A 26194-nucleotide genomic window follows, 5' to 3' on the forward strand; every position below is an offset into this window, starting at 1 on the left:
TGTTAGACAATAAATCCTTGTTACTTATCGATTTTATATATAGTAGTATGTGTCTGTTGATCCTATACTTGTAATTTATCCCTTTCCCCTTTGGTAACTAAGTTTTTTTTCTGTGTCTGAGTCTGTTTCTGTTTTATAAATAGATTCATTTGTATTACTTTTTTATATTTCACATATAAGTTGTATCATGTAATATTTGTCTTTCTCTGACTTCACTTGATATTTTCTAGGTCCACTAATGTTGCTACAAATGGCAACATTCCATTTTTTATGGTTGAGTAATAGCCCATTGTATAAATATACCAAATCATCTTTATCCGTTCATCTTGTGTATTTTTTGGGGGGGGGGCTGCATCTGTGGCATATGGAAACTCCCCAGCTAGTATTCGAATCAGAGCTGCAGCTGCTGGCTATAGCTATGGCAATGCCGGATCCTTAGCCCACTGAGTAAGGCCAGGGATTGAACCCTTATCATCATGGCTACTAGTTGGGTTCTTAACCCACTAAGCCACGATGGAACTCCCTCAGTTCATCTGTTGATTGGCGCTTATGTTGCTTCCATATCTTAGCTATTGTAAATAATGCAGCTATGAATATTGGGGTGCATGTATCTTTTCAAATTAGGGTTTTCATCTTTTCCAGATATATGTTTGTGAATGAGATTGCTGGATCATATGGTAACTCTATTTGTAGTTTTTTATGGATCCATAGTGTTTTCCACTGTTTTCCATTGTGGCTGCACCAACTTACATTCTCACCAATAGTGTACAAGGGCTCCCTTTCCTCCACACCTCTCCAGCATTTATTATTTGTAGACACTTTGATGATAGCAGTTCAGATTTGTGAGAGGTGATACCCTCACTGTGGGTTTGATTTGCATTTCTCTAATAATTAGTGACACTGAACATCTTTTCATGTGCCTGTTGGCCATCTGTATGTCTTCTTCAGAGAAACGTCTATTTAGGTTTTTCTGCCCATTTTTTGATTGGTTGCCTAGTAACACTGTAAATACGATGCCAAGGGTCTTTGGAATCTGTATTCTTGTTCTTATAGTTCCCTTATACTGTTTATTTATTCCTGGTTATATCAGTACTCATGACACCACATTATCTACCATGTCTCCCATGACTCTCTCAAAAACTATTACTGTGCTTTGTTGATGATGACCAAAAACGCAAGTCCTTGCCTGATGGGAGAGGGAGGGAGTGGGAGGGATCGGGAGCTTGGGGTTCTCAGACACAACTTAGAATAGATTTACAAGGAGATCCTGCTGAGTAGCATTGAGAACTATGTCTAGATACTCATGTTGCAACAGAACAAAGGGTGGGGGAAAAAAAATGTAATGTATACGTGTAAGGATAACTTGATCCCCTTGCTGTACAGTGGGGGGAAAAAAAAACGCAAGTCTTACCCAGACTCTTATGGAAATTTGAACAATAATTTGTTTTATGATCATGTTAAATTTTCATTCAGGATTTTACTTTATCTTTTATTCAGAATTTTATACCCTAACCATAGAACAACACCTCTTCTAACCATGTCTTCTCTTACACTGTTTAAGCCACTGTCATGGCATTCCCAGCTCATGACCCCGTTCAGTGTTGACCACAGCCCTACTTTCCACACATCACGGATAGAACCAGAGGGCTGATGCCGTTTGTACACACCTCATTCGGCATGACTTAAGACTGACATATGAGAGAACATTCTATTCCCACATCATTCAGAAGCAAAAGAGGACATTAGTTGGGAAGAGCCTGCTGGCACGGTGGAACAACAGTCTCAAAAGCACCCAGGAATGGTCTTGGAGCAGAAAAGTGTGTCTGCTCCCGGAGGACTGCCTGCCATATGCTCTAGAATCTTTGGAGGAGATGGAGTAACTGCCCTGGGTGCCAGTGGTGGGGTGGACGGGGGTGGGGGTTGTGTGTGGTGATATATGGGATAAAAGATGCTTGCTGTTACTCTGTTGTCCTCTGGTGCTTTAGACCACACACAGCTCCACAATCAGAACAGACAGGAGAGGATCAATACAGTGATCCATACACACAACTCAAGCCCAAGGGTTAGTAAAGGACTGTTGACTGTTGGTAGCCCAGAGACCTGAGCTCATCTTGTCTGACCTCCAAGTAGGCATTTCGGCATGATCCTGGAGACCCAGTCTCATGCAGTTCCACAAAAGAAATACTGTACTGGCTAGCAAGAGTGATCAGGGCACTAGGATGTTGTCATGAAATTGAGACTTGATCACAGGGCCTTGGGGTAATTCCATAGACATGAGTTCCAGAATTCTTCAAGCATCCTAGAAGTGGAGAATCCCATGAAGGGGAAAAACTGGAACAAAGACTCATGTATAACCTGGTCTGCGCTGAGCTTTGATGGCCTAGGTTTGTTATATGTACATAAGGGAGACTTAGAAAATTTCCAAGAAGGCCCTCAAACCATGAGGCCCTCTGAGGCACAGGAACCAGGTCAGGGGTTTGGGAATAAGGGTATTATTGTAAGGAAGTGATTGCTATGCAACTTATGAGGATGAGTTGTAAAAAGAGCTTCCATCTAGTTCTCTCTGCCACTGGGATTGCTCACTCTGGATTAAGCTAATCCTCATGCTGTGAGGACATTCAAACAGCCCTCTGGAGGAGCCCATCTGGAGAGGACCTAAGGCTTCCTACCAACAGCCAGCACCAAATTGTCAGCCATACCTTGGAAGTAACTCCTCTAGCTCCAGTCAAGCCTTTGGATGACTGGATCCTGGGCCGACATCTCACTGCAACCTCACAAGAGACCCTGAGTCAGAAACGGTGTAATCTGTCATCAATGAATGAATAACCTATTTCAGTCAACACTGTACGGCCAAATTCTTAGCAACCTCTTGTTCTAGGTGGAGAATTCAATACAGGTTGACAAACAGTTTCTTGTGCCTTAAGTATGGTGTGGAAATAGCTACTGCTGTACGTGAAAAGGGCCATACCAGTACCAAGGTAAAAAACCAGTTCACAGCCCATGTGAACTGATGACCAGGAACCAGACAGGCCCTGTTCTCAAACACTTTAGCCTCAGAAATGTGGCAGAAATTAGGGTAGAGTAGGGAGAAACACCTCAAGGAAGACTGATGATATATTTTCTCCCACTCCAGTGGAAGATTCAGAGTAAACACTAGATTGCACTAGTAAACACTAGATTGCACTACAGAAAAATGTTTACTGCAGATCTGAATGTGTACTGGGAATCATACCCTGCACATTTGTATTCTTTATGGAAAAGATGGCTAGTCTATCCATCTAGAAAGCAGTTTCTTGAATCCTGCATTTTGATTTGATCAAATGCTTAGTCTAAATTTCTTCCCTTATTTTGCCAGAACCTTTTCTGTCCATGGTCTTGTTTCCTCATTTGCTGTTTTGTGCAGCTGGAAACATCTACAGTTGTATGGCTGTATTTAAGAAAAAGAATACAAAATTATGTAATAAAATCAGTATTTAGAGTAAGAAAATAAAACATTACAGGTTTTAAAAAATTTTTAATTTTTAAAATTGAAAATTTTTTTAATAGTGATCCATTACAGATTTTAAAATGCTGACAAAATACAAATATCACACAACCCCACAAAACCACATTATTATTAACTGCCTGTTAACCACTATAAGCTCTTTTTTCTTTTTTTTTTTTTTTTTGGCTGCATACGCTTTGCCTCTTCGTATGACCATGCTGTATTATTTATATAGAGATGTTAGATAAATTAGCAAAAAAGTTTTGGAAAAAAAATTTGACAGTGTAGAAACGTTTTTTAAGCAGCTTCACAACTCCTTACTCTCAGTTCTTCTGTAAGTGTTGCTTCTTGGAGACACGTCCCAAGGCGCTCCAGCCCTTTTTCTCCCTTGGCTTAGTTTCCTCAGAGCTGCTGGGGCAGCTCAGCCAGATAGCTGCCCTACTCACCCCACTACTACCGCCTTCCCCAGAGCAAAGTGGATGAGGAGGTGGCAGCCCACTGGCCCCGCCCACGACTCCAGGACCACAATCTGGGCCAAGAGGGTGACCTCCAGGAGTACATTCGTCTGATGCAGGACTGGGGCTGCTAATTCCTCCTCCCCCCGTTCCTGAGAAATTCTCTGAGCCTTCAAAGATGTTCTGAAGTTTAAGCTTCACAAGGTTCACGGTAAATTGAGAATTTACCGTGAAGCATTCCCTATGAGAATGCTTTTCTATGTGTTCTCTGAATCTCTTTCCCCTTTTAGCATTCTACGACAAGCATAAAACCCAAATCCCAGGACTTTGCAGAGCTATTCCATCGCTTGTGGTGGAGGCTGCATTACTTGCCTTATGCCTTGGGTGGGGCCTCCCCTCTTCTCTTTGTCCACTAGAGGCGACTTCGGACTACGACCCTGCCTTACTATGCTGGAAGAAGGCGGAGGTCTTTTGCTACGCGCTGTTTGGCTGCCAGAGTCTTGATCGACAAGGGCGTTAAGCAAATGGCTCTGAAGTAAGCAGCCGTTGTTTATGCACCTACAGCCAACAGAAAGGCAGAAGAGCAACCATGGCCAATCAGGACTGGCCTCAAGCGGAACTCGGGGGCGGGGCTTCCCTCGAGGGGCGGACGCAAGGTAAAGAGTCTGGAGCGGACCCTGGGAGAGTCAGAAGCACATCCGGTGTTAGAGGAGCTGTGTGAGCTCTTGAGAAGCGGGTTAGAAGGTACGTCTGAAGCTAGGACTGCGCAAGCCTGGATTGAGAAATGGAAAGGGGATTAGTTACTTCTTGAGCAAGAGTGGGAGTAGTTTCCGTTTTCAGACGGACCGCACCCTGGAGGAACTGGGCCCTGCTGGGCGGCGGGACTCCGGAAAGCTAGGCTGGGAGGGGAGGAGTTGGGGAACTAGTACCGCGCAGGCGCAACTGTACCGGAGTGGGGGAGGGGCGGGGCGAGTCTGCTGGGTCTTTGGGGGTGTCGAGGCGCTCAGTCGGCTGGGGAGCGCTGGCTAAGGGCCTTTTTTGGCCGGAATTGCTTCCCCCTTAGTCCGCGTCTTTCCTCCTCCTCCGCCAAGTGTAGACTCGGAGGCTCTTTGGCCCAGGCCCAGCTTCGACCCCCTTAATTCAGGGCACGTCCCCTGCGCCTTTCTTCCGGGGAGAATGAAAGCGAAACCTCACGGGTTTGTGGTCATCCCCGCCGCTCCCGACAGATCGCTGGCCTGCTGGGGGTCCTCTGGCTGGGCCGCCTCTGGGTGAGCGGTGGGGGCCGGGACTCAGGAGGGCCTGGTCCGGCAAGCTGCCCTGTCACGGCGGAGTGGATGATGTCACACTCCTCTGTGACATGCTAGGCTCCTTCGTTACTTTGAAGCCAACAGCAGAGGCGGGAGGTGAGGAGAGACCCGGGCTAGGCCTGGCTTGCCAGGCCCGCTGGACGGCCCCGCTCTGGTCTGATTGGTTACCTTTGGACAGGTGAGGTGGCCTTGGCTTTGCTGGTCCTGAGCCCCGTGGGCGGCGTCTTTCCCAAAGTCCGGTCAGGAAAGGCGTTGTTGGGCGGTTTCTTGGACCTACTTGCTGGAGCTGTGGTATTTTCGTGTGTTTGTTAAGTGAGGAATTGCAGCCCCGTGCCAGCCAGGTTACATTGCTTGCCCCATCAACCTTTCATCGACCAAACAACAACAAAAACCTTTCTGAACTTGAGACTCTGTTTTAGCAATAGTTAACTAATGACTGTAACCTGGTGGAAGAGCTGACTGTACTTGAAACAAAGATTTCAGGTTAAAGGTTAATGGCGAATGGGCTTTTCTAGTTACTTTTTTAAAAAGTTTTATCGAATTATAGTTGATTTTAATGTGATAATTTCTACTGTACAACAAAGTGAGTCAGTCATACATATACACATACCCATTTTTTGTCAGATCCTTTTCCCAAGTAGGCTATTACAGAATATTGGATAGTCTAGTTACTTTTTGATACTTATTCAAGTTTATCTTTTGGTCAAATATGTAGTTTTAAGAATTTAGTTCAAGAAAGATCAGAGTTGCCTAACCACATTTCTTACGGCTTCTGCAAACATGCTTAGTTATGTATTAAATTTACTCTCTGGTGTTTTCTTACTCGTCCTTGTCTGGGATGTTTTATTGTTGTTCTGGCTTCAAGAATATCTTGGCATTTAGATTTTCTGCCGTTTTCCTTCGGGGTGGGGTCAGAATAGTTGAATCCTTGAGAAAGTGCAGTCTCTAGTTTGGATTCAGAATTTTCTTATTCATCTTATTGTGGAAACATGGCTTAGTACCCTCTTTCTTCCTTTCTCCTTTCCCCATTATTGATCCACTGCATTCTCACCTTCCTAAAGAATAAAATTAATCCAGATACTTAGCATTTCTGAGTTTTTTTCTAAATATGCATATGGTTCATGCTTGCTGTAGAAATGATGAAAAGTACAGAAAAAAGTATAATAGGAATCAGCGTATATTTGTTGTTGTTAAGATTTCTCTTGACCTGTAGCTGAAACTGCCTTAAGGAAAACTTGCTTTTCCACTGTAGGGTGTAATAGAAAGAGCACCCACCAGGCGTTGGAGATCAGAAGGCTGCTAAGCTGGTTCTGGCTCTCATGCTTAACTTTCTCATGTTGGTTGGTACTACCGTCCATTTAATGTCCATCATAAAATATTTGGCACTGTATAATAATCTTGCACAATTTTCTTTTTTTTTTTCTGGCTGCGGTCTGCAGTGGCTTAATGTGGGATCTCAGTTCCCAGACCAGGTATTGAACCCTGGCCACAGCAGTGCAAGTGCTGAATCCTAACCACTGGAGCACCACACAGATTTTCTTACTGACATTCAGTAAGCTTGGTAGTGCAGGTTTTAATTAATCATCGTTATATTACAGATGAGGAAGCCTCGCTGTCCTTAGGTAAAATGATTTTCCCAAAGTTATGTGGTAGAACATGGCAGGACTTGTGGCTCCAGAGCCAGTGCTTATGCCACTATGACACTGTATTTTTGAACTTTCACTTTATTCTTTAAAGTGGTACTAATCATGCCCTTTCTTCATGGATTGGTGTGATGATCAAAGGGGATAATGTATATAATAAAACACTTTGAAAGTTGTAAAATTTTATATGAATGTAGTCAGTGGTGTTGTTAGAGATGGTACTATTGCTGGCCTGAAGTGTTTCACTTTATTTCATAAACTACCCAAGGGTATTAGTCTCCTCTGGGAAAACACTGAATATTCCCATGATGCTCTACCTGCTAAATTTTCCTTTGCTACTTTGACTTGGCTGTAGAATCTGGTACAAGTATCTTAAACTCCACACTGTTTCCCTCTAGAGTTTCTAACCAAATTTCATGGAGTAGCTTTTGTATCATATACATTTTTGTTTTCCAAAAACAGTGTTTAAACCAAGTAGAGAAAGACTGTAGAGATTAGCTTTGGGGGCCACTTGATTGACCCTTTCGAGTAGGTTCCTCTCTGAGCCATCTGGGGAATGTGGATTTGTGGTTGCAACACTTGGTTAGATGGAGTCTAGATTTACTATGGAGACTTCTGGATGTGCCTAAGTGTGGGGGATAATGGGATGAATCAGATGCAAGCTCTTCTCTCAGGGTGCTTACAATGAAATGTAATTAACTGGAATCCGAAACACTTGAAAGGAGCTTCAAGAGTGAGGCTTGAATGGTTGTACTCTCTGTCCTAATCTATCCATGCTCTCATTTGGGCTAAATCTCATGTTATTGGGGAGGGATTGCTGGTTTATACTGGAGGATGATTATGTATTTAGGACACCAGGACCTGTCAAACAGTTGTTCTTATAGGGAAGGGGGTTCGGTAGTGTCAGAGTTTGGTGCAAAAAAATAATTTATTGAAGGCAGTAGGCATTCCATCTCATTACCAGTTTTCATTCTGAGGCAACCCCCTAGAGATCCAGTGTTAGCTAATCCAGAGATTTTGGTTCAAGTTAAGGGATAGGCTGGGACATCTAAAGTCCAAATCTAGGATGAGCGAAGCACAGCCCTGGTTGAAATAGAATTAATTCCTTGGCTTTCCTGAAACCAAATTGACCTACTTCCTAGAGATGGCAAGGAAAGCATCAAGCTAATAAGTAAATGTTTGCTCCATTGCTTCTCTACCCCATCAGATTATCATTTAGTGGTTATTAGACTGTCTCAAAACACTTTTGTGGGCCTGGGGGATGGGAGGTACAGGGTAAACGTACCAGAGGAGAGACAAACCATTTAAACAAAAGTCATTTTAATCAGTGATGAAATTTACCAAGTTCCTTTAAATTCTAGTTTATAATATTCTTAGGACACCTCCCCCCATTTAATTTAACTCTCATTTGGGTAAATATTAAGCCTTCAGGATATAGCCAGCTATGAGTTAATGGTTGAAAGCATATGTAAATTAGGCCTGTGATAAATATCTTCTAACACCAGACCTTTAAAAGGCAAAATCATGCACTGAGGGCATGAGAGTAATGAGTTATACCAGTAATGACAATGGTTAATATATTGAGCTGGTTGCATGTATGAAGCACTAGTCTAAGTCCTTTATTTTGTATTATCTCACTTGGTCCTCCTGTCTATGAAATAGGGAATATTATGTGTTACAATTTTACAAATGAGGAAACTGAAGCACAGCGAGATTAAGTGCCGGAAACTTGCTGCATCACACAGCTAATGAAATTGCCAGGGTTCAAAGAGCAGCAGCCCATGTTCTTAACTGTATGATAGGAACATGGTTGTAGAGAGTCTGAAAACGTTTAGTAGGGAAAATTGCTGAAAAATTACGATCTCCCACTTTTTTTAACCACATGGGATTTTTCTTCTTTCATATCAGTTTGTTTCCCCCCCCCCTTTTTTTTTTGTTTGTTCTTTTTGGTTTTTAGGACCAAACTCATGCCATAGGGAGATTCCCAGGCTAGGGTTCTAATTGGAGCTACAGCTGCCGGCCTACACCACAGCTCACAGCAACGCCAGATCCTTAACCCACTGAGTGAGGCCAGGGATAGAACCCTCACCCTCTTGGTTACGAGTCGGATTCATTTGCAATGCACCACAGCGGGAACTCCAAATTGTTCCCTTTTGGATATGTGGGAACAGGATTCAAGATGGTTAAAATACTATAGCAGGAATGAAGAATCCTGTAATTCACAACTAAATGTTTAATTTGTGAACAATGTTTCTTTGACTTGTTAGTGTAATGTTGTTTAATTGTGTACACTGAGGCAGCTTCTGTGCTGCCTCCAGTTCACAAGCTTTTCTTTTTCTAAGAAAAGGATTTTTTTTTGTTTTAATGAATACTAAATGGATGATTGTTTTGCATAGCTTTTGGCTACTTGGCTCTGTTTCATATGCTTTGTACTTAATAGGTATTAGAATAAGGTTGAGGAGAATTGGGTTTTTTTTTTTCATTTAAGGCTTGGCCCTTGATAATAATATTTTGTTTTAGGACAAGGGTAAGAAAGACTCCTAAAGCAAAACAAGAGACTTAATAATATTTAAGACATAGATGTTCATTGATGAGACTCTCCTACCTGCCCCTGCCATCTCTTCCTCCTAAAAGGCAGACCCTCGGAATACTGGAGTCAAAACAGTGTGTTTAAGTTTTTCTTTCTTCGTAAAGTTATGCAGTAAGTTTTTTGTTTTGTTTTTGAGTGGCTCTGGCAGAGGAGGCTGGCCTGGAGAACCACAGATGGTGACACTTCCAACAAAGCATTAGCAGTTCATGCGTGACAGATTTTGACAGACTGACAAGTTTTGCCATTCTGCCTTTCTAAGGATGAAAGCATAAAATGAGGCTCTGAACTAAATTAAAGGAATTTGGTTATGATTAACACCTGAACATATACTTCTCCTTTACAAATGCAATGCAGGCAGATTTTCCCAGGAGCCTCAGAGGCATTGTCCTCCTCCTTGATTTCGATTTGTGTATAGAATTGTGTATGAGTTAGGGTTCAGGATAGACCAGTGCTGGTATCCATTTTGTAATGGGCTTTGATGTCTGTTAGGGGGACTTCTATATTGAGTAATTTTTTAGTAACTTGTACTTTTTTTCCTTTATCGTGGTAAAATATGCATAATGTAAAGTTTATTTTTTATATTTTTGGCTATGCCTGCTGCATGTGGAAGTCCCAGGCCAAGGATCAAACCCTGGCTGCTGCAGTGACAATGCCAGATCCTTAACTCTCTGCCCTGCAAAGGAACTGCTAAAGTTTATCATTTTAATTTACTTTCTTTTTAAACAAAGGTTTTTATTTAACTATTGGGGCCCCTCTGGAATGTTAGCTAAGTTACTTCGTTGATGGTTTTGACACTTCAAGCCCTGTTGAGAGCTGACTATTCCTGGGACTGAAAATACTTTGGATATGGGAGCTGCTATTTTTGAGTTACGGATGCAATTTAATCTTGTTCAGCTGAGTTTGCATATGAACCATTGAAATGTAGATATCTTTTCTGTGCAGCTTCTGAGCACAAGTAGTTGAGGCTCAGATAGAAAACTGGTAAGTTTAGTCTATCTGGCAAAACTTGCAAGAACAGTTTTAACTCATTACTTCCCCATATATTGGTTCTTATCTATTTGGAACAGACCAAGAGCAAACTGTCATTTATTTCCTTGATTCTAAAACCTAAGCTCCTTCCCTGCTAATTTTAACACTTCTGAAATAAATTACAAATCATGTCAAATAAATAGAAGTTCCTGTCGTGGCTCGGCGGAAACGAATCTGACAAGCATCCATGAGGATGCAGGTTCGATCCCTGGCCTCGCTCGGGTTTAAGGATCCGGTGTTGCCATGAGCTGTGTGCAGGTTAAGGATCCAGTGTTGCTGTGAGCTGTGTGTAGGTGGCAGATGCATCTCAGATCCCGTGTTGCTGTGGCTGTGGTATAGGCTGGCAGCTGCAGCTCGGATTTGACTCCTAGTCTGGGAACCTCCATGTGCTGTGGGTTCGGCCCTAAAAAGACAATCAATCAATCAATCAGTTTGTTAAATGTATACTTCATTGCATTTTTTTCCCATAAAGTTTCTACTAAAATTGCTGTGTACTTTTGCATCTAGAAAGTTCGGTGGTTACGTATTTCACTTGAATTTTAGAGTTGGTCATAATGTTGGAAAACTGGTTTTATTTGATTAATTTTTAAATGATTGTAAATCACAAGCCCCTAAATCATGAAGAAATTCGTATTTGGCACTTCCCTCCCTGCCCCCACAACCTTTGATAGCCAGAGCGCACAGTGGGAAGGGGAAGTTTCTGCCATTCTCCCCTCCCACAGTTTCCACTTAGTAGGGTTTGGTTACAGAGTGTTGCCCCTTTCTGACTAATAATCCTCAGGATATTTGAGGAGCTGACCTGCCCCCACTTTAACTCTTGAAACTGGAAGCAAGAGACACTCTAGCTTGGTTGTGAATACTGAGAAACTTGGCTCTGAAGGTTGCTTCAGTGCTGTCTAGGGATGTCATTAGGGCTGTTAATGGAAGTTTTAAACAAAGACACTTTCCAGGTGCTGGATTCTGCCATCCTGTAAGGTGTATTCTCTAGAGGACTTATTCATCATGGTTATGGAAGGCTGTGCTTGGCCGTGCAACAGCCTGCAATAATTGCACCATCTAGATCAAGAGAGCTCAGAGCCCTGTGACTTAGAGGTGAGAGAGGCAGCCTCAGTAGGTTCTGCAGCTTCTCACTATTTCCATCCTTAAGAACAAAACTAGCAGTAGAGTTGGGGTGAGTAAGGGATGCAGGTAAGAAAGGAAAGAGGAAATCAGATAAAGCCAGCCAGCCATTGTAATTGTTTCATTCGTGAGAGAGCCTCAGGGAAACAAATAGCTTGTGAACTCTAAGGATGCCATCTTTCCACTGGCCCAGGATTCCTAAGGAAGTCCGTTTTGGGATTTTAATTTTTATTGCCTGGATTAATGCTGTCAATCGTTGGGCTCAGTGCTGATAGAATGGATATGAGTAGTTGGCTTGTCTCCCCACCCCCATCCTTAACCCACTGCGCCACAACGGGAACTCCTCGCTTGTCTTTCACACAATTTGCTTTCTGTGTTTTAATCCTGTCCGCTTCCTCCCTTTTGGTTGATTTGAAATGATTGGGTATTATGGGTCTAATGAGAACCTGGAGGATTGATATTTAGGAAAGATGAAAGCTCTTGATTAGATCTTGAGTCTGTAGGTTGAATGTGTTTTTTTAGGATTGCATGTGAGATAGGGGAGGGAGCAGAATTTAAGATCCTGACTTTATGGTATAGATGTAATGTAATCTGGGTATAGTTCAGTTTTCTGACATTTGGGATAGTTGTTAAGTTCTGAATAAGGTCTGCAGATCAGATAAGCATTACATCATTGTTACTTTGCTGCTTTTTGATCATTGTTTTCAGGATATGCATATTAAAGTGTTTAGGTGTAAAGTGGCATTGTGTCATGCATGGTTAGGAAAAAAATATTTTTAAGTCTCTGTACATTGCTATATAGAGAGGAGGGGAAAAAGCAGATAGAGTGAAACGTTAACATTTAGGAAATCTGAGTGAAGTATGCAGAGATTCCTTGTACTATTCCAACTCTTCTGTAAGAAAGGTTCTGCACAAATTCCTTTGTCATGGAAGAACTTTCCTCTTTTTAAAATTGTGGATCCCTTTCAGTTTAAAATGCATTAGCTGGAAAGTTTTTAAATGTGTATTTTTAAAATGCAAGCCTTGGTGCCAGACCCAGATTTCTAGTTTTTCTTTTTTATCTTTAAGCCTCTGTGCTTTTGCTGAGGAAATTTTCTGGCATCTTGAAGCAGTGACATAAATTGTTTTATGTTCCAGTAGGACTGCTTTATGCTCCCTTTAACTAGATTGCTAATTGAGAATTTCTCAAAGAAACAAACTGTCTTTCAAAGGAGCAGGTTACTTTCTGAAAGAATAGAATCCAAATGCTATTAATGAAATAGTTTAGTGAGACACTTCTGTCCCCTTTAAAATGGTTGAGTATGCTTGCAAATTCATTCTAGAAGGAAGTATTAAAAAATGAAAATGGGGGAGTTCCCATCGTGGTGCAGTGGAAACGAATCTGACTAGGAACTATGAGGTTTCGGGTTCGATCCCTGGCCTCGCTCACTGGGTTAAGGATCCAGCGTTGCTGTGAGCTGTGGTGTGGGTCGCAGATGAGGCTCAGATCTGGTGTTGCTGTGGCTCTGGCCTAGGTCAGTGGCTACAGCTCTGATTAGACTCCTAGCCTGGGAACTTCCATACGCCTCGGGTGTGGCTCTAAAAAAACAAAAAGACAAAAAAAAAAAAGAAAGAAAAGAAAATGGTGGTGTTGGGGCAGTGGGATTTTAGATAACTTTCATTTTTCCAAGGTTGTATATTGCTGTTTTTCGTAAGAAAGTTTTTTGTAATTTTGTATTTCTTTGTATCTTTTAAAATAATTTTTTTCTATCCTTGATTCCACAGAGTGGAGGCTGTGTCCCACAGACGCTAGCATCATGAATATATTTGATCGGAAGATCAACTTTGATGCCCTCTTAAAGTTTTCCCACATGTAAGTGCTTTGACCTTCCTTATTACATTTTCTTTCACATCTTGTTTTGTTTTCTTTTCCTAATGTATTAACTTTTGTATGTATAAACTAACATTAACTTTACTAAAATCCGGAGGATCTGATAAAAGCACCTACTTTTTTTTTTTTTTTTTTTTTTCTTTTTAGGGCCACACCCATGGCATATGGAGGTTCCCAGGCTAGGGGTTGAATTGGAACTATAGCTGCTGGCCTACACCACAGCCACAGCCACGCAGGATCTGAGCCGCATCTGCAACCTACACCACGGTTCACGGTAATGCTGGATCCTTAACCCACTGAGCTTGGCCAAAGATCGAACCCACAACCTCATGGTTCCTAGTTGGATTCATTTCCACTGCACCACAATGGGAACTCCAAAAGCACCTACATTTTAAGGGCTGCTGTGTGGTCACTGAAAAGCCATTTAGTTATTTTAGTTTGGGTACTGATTGTTCATATTTTGGGCTTTGGGCTCTTCCTCAACATTTCAGATTTTCTGTTTATTACCCAATTTTTAAAGCATTTTGTTGTTTTTTTTTTTTTTAATTATAACTTTCACATATTCCCTTGGAAGAAGGGAAATTATTCTTCGCTTAGAGATGAGATTGATTCCAGAGTGATGGCCATTATTAACATTCTTTCCTAGAACCCCCTCGACACAGCAGCACCTGAAGAAGGTCTATGCCAGTTTTGCCCTTTGTATGTTTGTGGCGGCTGCGGGGGCCTATGTCCATGTGGTCACCCGTTTCATTCAGGTAAGAGCAGTTTTCTCTTTTAGTTGCTATGGCACAAATTGCATTAGGAAGAAGCTAGCTCCGTAGGGTGGTACAAACCTTTGCCCCTCCTTAATCCTTTTCAGTATTTTGGAATCTGAACCCAGCCAAAGCCAACTGGTAAATCAGGACATGCAGGGCCATTTAATTTTTCTGGCAACTAAAAACAGGATGTCTTGACCCTGTCACTGGTGTGCTGCTGACATACAAGACCCCCACCCACTGAGTAGGGGTTTGACATGCATGCTGGGGTGGTTCCACACAGTAGCCTTTTTTCTTCCAATCTTCCTCTTTTTTGCCTAAATGACTGTAGAGTACTTGGATACAAAACACTGATTGTGTGCTTAATTATCTGGAGAGACAGGGTTGAGACCTTTAAAGATGTGGCCCATTTTTTCCTTTGATAGACTTATATTTGTGTGGTTGAATGAAAACCAACAGCTCATTTTCCTGTGCTGAGGGAGAATTTGAGTTTGGCTAGCGCAATAAAAGGGATGGTTGAAGAATAACCAAAAATTTGAAGCTCTCACTAAGACTTGTCCCTTTTAGAGTGTCCTTATTATTGTAAGTACACAGGTGTACCTGTGCTGGCATTTGCCACTGCTGAGGGGAACCATCCCTGTGCTCAGGCATCTCCTGGCAGCATGTGTATGAAAAATTATTTTAGACATTCAAAGATAAGGCTTTACTTCCTCAGGTTTAGACTAAAACGTATTCTACCTTCTAGGCAAACAAAGCCCTTTGGTGTCTGGTTGTGTTTTGTTTGTTTTTTTAAGTAATATAGTGTAATACAGTCATCCTTATTATTCATGGATTCCGTATTTGTGAATTTACCTACTGGCCAAAATTCATTTGTAATCTAAAATCAGTCCTCATTGTGATTTTGCAGACATTTGCAACCGTACACAGCAGTAAAAATATTCAGATTGTACATTGCATCATGTTCTAGCTGAGGTTGGACAAGGCAACACTGCCTTATTTCAAATTCTCAAACTGTTAACAAGTGTTCTTTTCACAGTCCGTTTAGTGCGGCATTTTTTGCATTTTTATAATTTTTGTTGGTGATTTTGATGTTTAAGATGGCTCCAGGCAAGGGGCTAAAGTGCTGTCTGATATTGCTCAGTGCAAGCCCGTGATGTGCCTTATGGAGAAAATATGTGTGTTAAGCTTTGTTCAGGCATGGATTATAGTTCCAGTGAACATGAGTTCGTGTTAATGAGTCAGCAGTATAAAAGTATCTTTAAACAGAAAACATATAAAACAAGGTTATGTATTATCAGTTGATGAAAATGTTATGACAAGAGGCTCGAAAGAACTCAAACCTTTATTTCCTTCGGAAGCATTTGTTCTGCATTTACTAATTCATTGCTCACAGTGACTTTATAGAGCATAAAGAGTTTTCTACTGTGAAAAACGCATATGGCTCTCTCTTTAAAATCAGGAAAGAGAGTTCTCTTGTGGCACAGCAGGTTAAGGATCCAGCATTGTCACTGTGGTGTCTTGGGTCGCTGCTGTGGTGCAGGTTCAGCCCCTGGCCCAGGAACTTCCACTTTTGTGGGTGAGGCAAAAAAAAAAAAAAAAAAAAGGCAAGAAGGAACTCTGGTGTCTACATACATCCTTAATGATTTCCCTCTCTTTCTAATGCCTGGAACTTTTCCTACTTGCTTAAAAAAAATTTTTTTTTTTAAGATTTTTTTTCCTTCCTCACAAAATTAATGCATGTCATTGTAGAGGATTTGAAAAACGGACTGATGAGGAAGAAATATAGAACTCCATCACCCTGAAATAACTGTTAACAATGGTTTTGTTCTCACTCAGCCTCCGTTCATTCAGGCCTCCATAACAGAATACCATAGACTGGGTGGCTGAAACAACAAATACTTCTCACACTTTGGAAGGCTGGGACGTCCAAGATCAAGGCGCTGGCAGATTTGTTGTGTGGTTGAGGGCCTGGTTCCTCTGTGAATGGCCATCTTCTCCTGTGTCCCCACATGGTAGAAGGGACAAGGGAGCTCTCTGGGATCTCTTTTATAAGGTCACTAATTTCCATGAAGCTTCCACCCTTATGACCCCACCTCTAAATACCGTAACATTGGGGTTTAGGCTTAAACATGAATTAGGTAGAGGGGAACACAGTCATTCAGTTTTTCTCTGTGTATTTGTGTATATGTGTGTTTTAAAGTGATCAAAAGGGTTGTTTCTATTTGTTCTACAGATTGGAATGTGCTTCAAGCACTTGTCACTTTGATTCATCTTTTCTATTTCTTGAGCAAGACTCACAGTTTGCCTTGGTAGTAACAGTTGATGGACTGCCCCTGGCATCCACCATGGTCCTAACCCTGCCTTTAAAGCCTTCTGGCTTCTCTCCCCAGTTCTCACTGCCTTTCCACTGCCTCAGGTTAGAAGCAAATAGGAGGAAGTTCACATGCATATTTGAACTCAATAAGTCCCCTGCAGAATAAATTTGATACTTTCAATTATTTCATTGTTGACTCTGACTCTGACAGGCTGGCCTGCTGTCTGCCTTGGGCTCCCTGGGGTTGATGATTTGGCTGATGGCAACACCTCATAGCCATGAAACTGAGCAAAAAAGACTGGGACTTCTTGCTGGATTTGCTTTCCTTACAGGTATGTGAGGGGATTGGTCTAATTTTGAGGGCTGGAAACTGTGTTTTTAGTATCTCTTTAGACTAAGGCCCAAGATAGGTATTTATTCCCAGCTGGCACACAGTACTATCTATCCTATTTGTTTGTGAGTGTGCCTTGTATTTTGTTCTAATTTTTTGGATCCTGAGTTGTTTATTTTAAATCTTAAAATTGAAGTATAGTTCATTTACAATGTTTTGTTAGTTTCAGGTGTATAGCAAAGTGATATTCAGTTATACATACATTATATCTTTTTTTTTTTTTCAGATTCTTCCCCTTTATTGGTTATTACAAAATATTGGGTATAGTTCCCCTGTTTGCTTCCTTGTTTTATACAGATGCATCTTGCTTCTCTCTCCAGAGCTTTGTTACTAGTGACTGTGACTTCTGCTTTTACATCCAAAAATCAGCATTTGTGTGCGAATGAATGAAGTTCAAGAGCTTAGGTAGCATAACTTGTTAATGGTGATGTGGGACTAAACTAGGCCCAGGAATCTGCTTAGTTGGACTCACGCTGCTAATAGGAGCCTCTGTTCTGAATCTTGCTGACAGTTAAATTAAAGCCATACATTGAGATCCATTCCTGCAGGGCACTTTGCTGATTCTCAAGAACAGAATTAAAAAAGCACAGCTCTTCTAGAATTATGAAGGAAAACAGGTCTCAAGCTACATAATAAAAATACCTGCAAAGCAACATTTAAGTTAGTACAAGTCATTCTGAGTGTGTCTAATCTGTACAGTGTTGAAGAAATGATAGAAAGGAAGGGATTTAGAGATTAAGATGTTTAGATCAGGGAAATCTTGTTTTTGAAGGAATTAAAGGGGCGGGATTCTCAGAAGGAGTAGGAATAGCCAGAGTAGAGGAAGTGATGGAGCTGGAACCGGTTGCCGCTGCACCCTCCTCTTGGCAAGTGTGCACCTGCAGAACTGGTCCAGCGTTTTCCGCTACAAAGGGGGTCAGTCTCTGACTACAGGTTGGTGGCCACATTACCTGCTCTCCTTTTTTCTGTTGTTAATTCCTGATCTGGCTCACATGACCGTCACACATCACCGCTCTTCAGAGTTGTGCAGTCTTACGGTTTAGCTCAAAGATGTTTGACATGCCTGCTTCATTATTTGTAATCTCTCATCCTCATGGATACTAGTTGGGCTCATTATTGCTGAGCTACGATGGGAACAGACTCCATAGTTTTATTGTTTTTTCCTAGGACTGTCGACATCCCACACTATTGATGGTTGTGGATAAGGGTCCTCTTCAAGAATTGGTGGTAATACCGTATCCTGGGGCTTTTTGTTTTCTAGGAGTTGGCCTCGGCCCTGCACTGGACTTGTGCATTGCCATTAACCCCAGGTAACTCTGTTAGTAGTGTCTTCTTTCTCCCTTTAGGAATATACCTTCGAAATCTAGGTGATGTACCTGTAGCCCTTGATATAATGGTCTTTTCCTTTAACAGCATCCTTCCCACCGCCTTCATGGGCACGGCAATGATCTTCACCTGCTTCACCCTGAGCGCGCTCTATGCCAGGCGCCGTAGCTACCTCTTTCTGGGAGGTACGTGTGGATTGGGAAACAGAGGGAGGTTCTCTGCTTCAGCCAGAATTCTCACTAGGACCCTTTCCCTACTCTTGGGTTGAATTGGAAAGCCTTCATTTTGAGGGGAAATAAGGAATGGCCTTAATGGGATTGCTTTACCTTGCTTTGGCTTTTCTCAAGATGGCTTTTTGTTATCTCTCACAGGTATCTTGATGTCAGCCATGAGCCTGATGGTCTTGTCTTCCCTGGGGAACCTTTTCTTTGGATCCATTTGGCTTTTCCAGGTGAGACTTTGCATAGAACTTGCCGGTAGCCATTGACCTCACACGTTTTCTTGCTTAATCCTCTAAAGCAAGATAGACTAAGAATCCTCCAGAATTCTCATTATTGTTGGGCAGTGCTCTTGAAGCCTTTCCACAAACCCTTCCAGGATGGAGTCTTCTGCTACAGGTAGCGGTGAAAGTACAGATTGAACCGGGGTTGGGCATTGCAATGGAGAAGATGACTTGCTCAGAGATCATCTTTCTAAAGCCAGTTCCAACAGTGGCTCCTTGTTAAAATGACTGAAGCTCTCCCAGTGATCCCCCCCCCCTGCAAAAAAAAAAAGTGCCTGGGGAAGTGTATGTATGGTCTTCACTGTAGGCGTCTGTTCCCGTGAATGTTCTCGTCGGTTGGGTTAGCATTTGACGTACTTTCAAGCGGCCCAGGGCCAGAAAGAGGTATGGCTGTTTTTCTCCCTACGGTGTCTACCATATGGACCATATGGTAAGTTCGTCTTATTCTTCTTTTGCTAGGCAAACCTGTATGTGGGGCTGGTGGTCATGTGTGGCTTTGTCCTGTTTGATACTCAACTCATTATTGAAAAGGCTGAAAATGGAGATAAAGATTATATCTGGTGAGTTCAAAAACTGAGTCTGAAGGGTGAGGCATACTCTTCCATTCCGCGTCTCTTTTCTGAATCTCTGGGATGATCCTTTGTCTTACTCACTTTGTTTCCACATCGGTAGGAAAAAGAGTGGACCAGAGGGCACTGGCTGGTGTTCGAGACCAGCCTTCAGGGTGTCAGGGTGTCCATGATCGAATATCCGTGGTTATGGAGCTATGCACCCCATAGCATCGTCTCCCTCAATTCCTAAAAGAGATCGCATTTTTAAAAATTGGACTAATAAGTATATATTTAATTATCAATACTTTGAATAGTGGTTACCTCTAGGCCGAGGAGAGGGAAAGGGATCTTTCCACCTTTTACTCTTTATATCATTGTATTCTTTAAACCTTTAACAGTGAGAAGATATGCATACACTTTTTCACATGTAGTAATCCTCTCAGTCTTCTAACTAGTTAGGTGGTAACTCAGGGGTTCACGCTTGGGCCGCTGCAGAGTCTAAATTTTCTTTCCTCTGTGCTATATGGCTTTGCTGAGTTTCAAGAGATCTCAGACACTAGAGCTGTGCTTAGTTGGTGGTGGAGCGCTGGTGAAGCTGACTCGTGGGGTTGGGGTGGGGGTTTATGTTTTGCACCTTTGTGGGCTTGTGGGTAAAGCAAAGTAGGAAGTGCATTGTATAACCTGGTTCTTCTCTTGCAGGCACTGTGTTGACCTCTTCTTAGACTTTGTTACTCTCTTCAGAAAACTCATGATGATTCTGGCTATGAATGAGAAGGTTAGTCAGTACCACCCAAAGGTGAAAGACTGGCTCATGAGCTCAGCACTTCAAACTTGAGAGTTTGCTCACACTCTGGGTGGGTCCAGGGTGACTGTGAGGCAGGCCACTGAGTAAGAGTTAAACCATAAATCTTCAGCCGTTGGAGAAAAAGAAGCAAGTAAAAACAATCCTTTTTAAAAAAAAAAAAAAAAAAAAAGCTAATCTCTGAGATTAGTATCAAAAGGGAAATAGCTTCAGGAGCAGCAAGAAACAATCTATTATATGAAGAATTTGAGAAGTTCCCCTTGTGGCGTAGTGGAAATGAATCTGACTAGTAACCAAGAGGTTGCAGGTTCAATTCCTGGCCTTGTTCAGAGGATTAAGGATCCGGCATTGCTGTGAGCTGTGGTGTAAGTCACAGATGTGGCTCGGATCCCGAGTTACTGTAGCTGTGGCTGGCAGCTACAGCTCCCTTTTCAACCCCTAGCCTGGGAACCTCCATATGCCACAGATGCAGCCCTAAAAAGCAAAAAAAAAAAATAAAATAAAAAAATTGAAGGCTGCAAAGATAGTTGTGATTCAAAAAGATATCCTAGAGGATTTGTATAATATTGACAGCCAGCTTTTGTAAATAGATTTCAGAAGTAGACCAATTTTACCCATTCACTGGTCTTAATTTTTTTTGGTAGAGGCATATTCTGCGTAGGATCAATGAGTGGCCAACATCATTCTCTCTGGTAGTAGAGGAACAAATGGAGGCCCAGGCTTCTCTTTACAGAAGCGGTGATGGAACGGGGGACAGTGCAGTGGTGGTGGAAACAGGACTCGGTGGGGTTGATGGTCATCTGTGCCATGGTTGGGCTGAGCACCAAGCAGGTCCCCCCGTTTCAGTCAGCACACCTCCCTTGTATTCATGTCAGAGTGCACTGGGCCTCCACCCTGGGCAATAAAGAGTTCCACGGGACCAGAGGATTCTGAATGTTGGTTTATGCTCAGGATTTATGCTTATTACTTCTCAGGCCTAGTGGAAAGTTGATCTCGGCTTGCTCTTGGCCTCTAGTTCTTCTAGGGTAGACTGCCAGTCGGCAGCCTTCACTGGTTGTGAGTAGCCAGCAGGGGTCAGGGGGCCCAGGTACTGGTGAGGTCCGAGTGGGGGCAGCTGCTTAACCTTTGTTCTTGTCAGGTCCGGGGCACCGTGGGGGCCTGCCCACCAGTGGCTCCTACACTGAAGGGGCATTTCTCCTTCCTTTTTATTGTCCTGCTCCCTTCCAGTCTCTAACTAAAGGAAGTCAGGTATTGGCTTAAATGTCAGTACCAGGAGCTAACTGGAAATTTCCCTCCATTTCTAGGACAAGAAGAAAGAGAAGAAGTGAATTGACCATCCAGCCTTCCCCAGTTTGACCTCCTCTCCCTCCGCCCCTCATTTCCTCTTTGCACACATTACAGGTGGCGTGTTCTGTGATAATGAAAAGCATCAGAAAAGCTTTTGTACTTTGTGGTTTTCTCTATTTTGACTTTTTTGATCAAAAAACTGATTAGCAGACTATAGTTTGGAGTTTGGCTTCGTGTTCCTGGGGTTCGTCCCCGCTCCCTTTTCTGTCAGCCCCATGCCTAGTGTCTTCCTCTGCTCAGGCAGCCAGCCCACCGAGGTGAGGAACGGGATCTGCAGAGGAAGCAAACGCCAGGAGTCCGTTTTTCCACCGAGCTTCATCAAGTGGACTTAAACCGTTTGGTAGAGCCGCCGCGGCCCTTCCTTCCTCAGCATTGTTTGGTTTGTGCGCAGTTCCTGTGGGACTAGGCAGTGTGGGTTCCCTGGGAAAGAAGTTTGCTGATCCCATTGTTAACTCAGGCTCGTGATATCTGAGCTGTCAACCCCTACAAGGAAAATGAAAAGCCTCTTCCCATGGATGCTTTGCTTCCTCTGAGCTGCCGGAGTTGCTGCTGGTCTGGCAAAGACACCTTTCTGCCCTGCTGTCACAAAAGGAGTGTGGATTGTGTGTTCCCTTCCCGTCCCTTGTCTCACCCGCAGGGAACCTGCCTGCTTTACATTTGTGGGGTGGGAGGATTTCAGCACAAAGGGAAGACTAATTCTTGTCAGGCATTTATGAAGGCTGATTATGTATGGCAAGATATATTGTAGAATTCCCAAATTCCCCTGGTTTTTTTTTTTTCATTGATTATCACCTTAGTTACTGAGTGGCCTCTACCAGGCGGCTATGATTAAGGGTCCCTGGAGAGGAAGGACAGAGCAGGGGATTGGCTGAGTCTCTAGGGTAATTATAACAAATCCTGCCAGACAAACCAAGATAAGGACCTGTTTGGGGCAGAGGAGAACAAAATCTCTGCTGAGTGGATCTTTGTTCAGACCAGTGGGATGGGCTGTGATGACTGGGGAAGCAGCATTCAAAAGTCCTTGGGTGTATTTTTGTCTTATCCCATCTGGGCACTAATAGTGTCAGGCCCGAGACTTGGGGCAGTAGATAGATGTCTGTTTATAGATGCACTTTAGTTTTTGGTCTGTTCACCTGTTCTCTAGGAATCCGCAGGCTTCTTCAGGCAGGGGCCAGGTGACCCAACCTGCAAGACTTCTGATTTTCTACAGCTTTGTGTTTGCAAGGAAGCCGCGGGGTGGGGGGTGGGGCAGTGCTAATGGGAATCCCCAGTCCTTCCCTGTGAGCTGCCACTGTTGCAAGCATAGAAGAGCCAGGCACAGAAGAGCGAGCAGCCTCAGGAGCGCTTGTGGCTCTGGCTTCTTGCAGGGCTTCAGCATAAGGGGGACTGAGCCATGGGAATTTTCATTGCTTCACCATTTTTGGCTTTCCCTGTTCACAACCAGTACACAAAACAGTTGGACCCATTGGCTTCTGGTTCACAGCTAACCACATCACTGTGCCACCCCATGAAATAGTTCGGGTCCCAGGCGACGTGGCTTCCTGGAGGGGCTTGCCACCCCGAATGGCTCACTTCTGCAGAGGATGCTGCCCTTTGATTGAGCTGCTCTCTCCAGCCTGTGGCTTGAGAATTTACTAAAAGGGATTTCCTTCCCAGTCAACCCCCAGTAGCAACTCTCCATAAAGTTGTCAATTCTCTGCTAGGCCTGAGAATCTGAGTTACATCTCTTGAAGCCAAACTCCACATCTTGTGCTTTTTTTTTGCTTGGGATAAAGGAGTTTTTCTTTAGAAACAGTGCCAAGAATGACAAGATATTAAAAAAAAAAAAAAACTACTTTTAAAGAAAATGCCTAACAGGTTTTTAATACAGTAATCACTGTAATTATTACTTTCTTTTCTAGTTCCTTGGTTTTCAGCTCAGGCTGCATTCTCTAACTCATACTGTGAAGACAAAGGTGTTTTTGATTCAGAAATATATGAAATCTACATAGTCTTAATTTGTAAAAAATAAAGAAAATTCCTTAACCTTTCATGGTGTGTGTGTGTGTGTGTGTGTGAAAATCAAGGCCACAGCCGAACGTGGGGTTGGGCTGCTGTCTGACTTATTCTTAGGGATGGGGCAGGGTCAAGTTTCTGCTCTGGGTATGTTGGAAACAGAGACGACCCCCCTCCCCGCTCCCCGCCTTTGGCCTCCCACTGTGTAGCCCCAGCTTGCCACAAATGTTGGAAATTTCTGTCCCATACAGAGCCCCTGCCTTTTTCTGGTCTTCCCCCTACCCCAGCCTTTATTGTAGGGTGTCCCTGGTATGGGCATGTGTAGTTGCTTCCAGCCTCCAACCAAGCTGCGACATTTGGGGATGCATGGTGAAAAAAAGCATCTTAGTCCACTCATTCTGCAAGTATCTGTGGTCACCCACTGGGTCAGAACCTATTCTTGATGCTAGGAATCATCAGTGAGAATACAAAAATCCTTGTCCTCACAGTGTTTATACGCTGCAATTATAACCCCAAGTTCGCTTTGGTCAGGTTCCTCGTTCTGGCACACTCCCCCTCTGATTGTCACGCGCCTTGTAAACCCCTTCCTGTTACTCTGGCTCCTGGCCAGGCTCCAGCTGAGGTGGAGCAGGAAATGGGAGGTGTTTCAGCAAAATCTCCCCACCCCCAATCTTTGTAACCAGAGTCAGAGAGAGTTTCCTTGCAGTCTCCCCACCAGCCCACCATTCATGACACACAAGAGCATGACCTGGTCTTGGCAGACGTGCAGGCTGAGCCAGCGTGGCCAAGGTGGGTGGCTGAAGTAGAAAGATGTCTGTGTTGGGAAAAGAGGCGGTCTGTCCTGCCTCGGCAGGACGTCAGATGGGGTGTCCACGGGGCACCAGCAACGTGCTCCCTGCTGGAGTTGAGATGAGTAAGGCAGTTACTGCTTTTCAGTCCTCACAGCTGAGCAGCACAGAAAAGCTACATGCAGACATTAAGTCCTTACACATAAACACAGGGCCACAGAACAACAGTGAGGCACAGCCTTGCCCGTGGTTCAGGGAAAAGTGTGTTGGAGATGACGCTTGAACTAAGGTGAAATGTCAAGGCTGAGTCAAGTGGGATGGGTGACGAGGTTAAAGGCAGTGGTGAGAGTGGGTGTTTTCAGGTCAAGAGATTAGTAGGAAAAAAGGCACAGGAGTGCAGAGTGCTCAGCGCAGAAGAGGGTTTGCTGGGTTGTAAATTTTAAGGCAGGGGGACTAGTAGGAAATGAGAAGGAGTGGGTAAACAGTAACTGAGGGCCTGATGGGTGATGCAAAGGAGCTGGCTTTGTCCCAACGGCGGCAGGGTGCTCTGAAGGGCTTTGAGCGAGGGAGGGAGTAATCAGATTTGCGCTGTCACCTCACAGGTGAAAGAAAAGGGGCTCGTTGACAGGCAGTTACACACTAATGCCCAGATTGTGGTGTCACTGCTCACTAGAAGCAGAGCTCCTTGGAGAAATGATACTAGTCCAGTTCTTAACCCACTAAAAGCACAAAGGGGACCCCAGGAACACAGTGTTATGCCAGAAAGCAAAGAAGCGATCAAAGGTGACTATTGTAGTCTAATTCAAAAGGACTCAGCAAACTGTGACGGAAAAAAATAAAAATCATTAAAAAAAAAAGGGGGGGGGGACTCAGGGGCTAATCTAAAGAGGCTCCTCCTGGCCAAGATGGGATCATTTGAGCATCAATAAGAATTCTAAGTGCAGGAGTTCCCATTATGGCTCAGGGGTTAACGAATCTGACTAGGAACCATGAGGTTGCAGGTTCGGTCCCTGGCCTTGCTCAGTGCGTTAAGGATCTGGCGTTGCCATGAGCTGTGGTGTAGGTGACAGATGCAGCTCGGATCTGGCATGGCTGTGGCTCTGGCATAGGCTGGCAGCTACAGCTCCAAATAGACCCCTAGCCAGGGAACCTCCACATGCTGCAGGTACGGCCCTAGAAAAGACAGACCAAAAAAAAAAGAATTCTAAGGGCAAAAGATTGAAATCAAATATTTTTAAACTCATAATTAAGTTCATGATGATATTTTTGTCACCTTTGGAGGATACTAGAAACCAGTCACTTATGAATACTTATCAATAAGCAGAAAGCAGCATTTATTCTTTCTTTTCTGTGTAAAACTGTACTTCAGGGTAATTAAAAAGTCAAAGTTTCTCTCTATAGATGTATTCCAGTTAATAGATGAAAGAAAATAGGATTTGCATCACTATTTTGTAAACTTCTGATGAAATAATGAAGCTAGGCAACAATGATCAATAGCCACCAACATATTAAGAGACACAATCTGACATTATATGTTCTTGATGGACGTAAACAACACTACCAATAAAGTTTAAATTGTAAAAAAAAAAAAAAATTGAAGGCATTCCCGTTGTGGCTCAGCAGAAACAAATCCGACTAGTATCCACGAGGATGCAGGTTCAATCATACCTTGCTTAGTGGGTCGGGAATCCAGCATTGCCGTGCGCTGTGGTGTAGGTCACAGACGTAGCTTGGATCTGGGGTTGCTGTGGCTGTGGTGCAGGCCTGCCGTTGCAACTCTGATTTGACCCCTAGCCTGGGAACCGCCACATGCCATGGGTGCGGCCCTAAAAAGCAAAAGATAAATAAATAAAAATAAAAAATTGAATCTCAGTCATATTAAGTTCTAGATCTGAGTACCCGTTTCCAGAAAAGACTGTGGCCAGA

The 26194-nt window shown here is 43.2% G+C and overlaps 1 protein-coding gene and 1 long non-coding RNA gene across 6 annotated transcripts; one reads left to right on the forward strand and one right to left on the reverse strand.

Annotated features, from left to right (window-relative positions):
• Positions 1-3498: 3498 nt before the first annotated feature.
• Positions 3499-5319, reverse strand: LOC146403173 (uncharacterized). Of its 2 annotated transcripts, none has more exons than XR_014803226.1 (2): positions 4888-5319; positions 3499-4497 (listed from the first exon to the last, which is right to left on the reverse strand). It is a non-coding gene; the product is annotated as an uncharacterized LOC146403173 (long non-coding RNA). The 2 variants fall into 2 exon arrangements; XR_014803225.1 differs by having other exon boundaries at positions 3499-4711; positions 4888-5290.
• TMBIM6 (transmembrane BAX inhibitor motif containing 6) lies at positions 4599-23515 on the forward strand. 4 transcript variants are annotated; one of them, NM_001005348.1, is given in 10 exon segments: positions 4599-4683; positions 13392-13479; positions 14144-14252; positions 16778-16898; positions 18219-18267; positions 18371-18468; positions 18655-18734; positions 19245-19345; positions 20036-20111; positions 21443-21571. In NM_001005348.1, coding segments are annotated over 9 exon segments (714 nt in total). In that variant the 5' UTR covers positions 4599-4683; positions 13392-13423; the 3' UTR covers positions 21467-21571.
• The last annotated feature ends 2679 nt before the right edge of the window (positions 23516-26194 follow it).

This window comes from Sus scrofa, chromosome 5 (assembly GCF_054392235.1).
Source record: "Sus scrofa isolate SSC_HxYL_T2T_F1_AM1 chromosome 5, Sscrofa_HxYL_maternal_Yorkshire_Landrace_v2.0, whole genome shotgun sequence".
Classification (NCBI taxonomy): Eukaryota; Metazoa; Chordata; class Mammalia; order Artiodactyla; family Suidae; genus Sus; species Sus scrofa.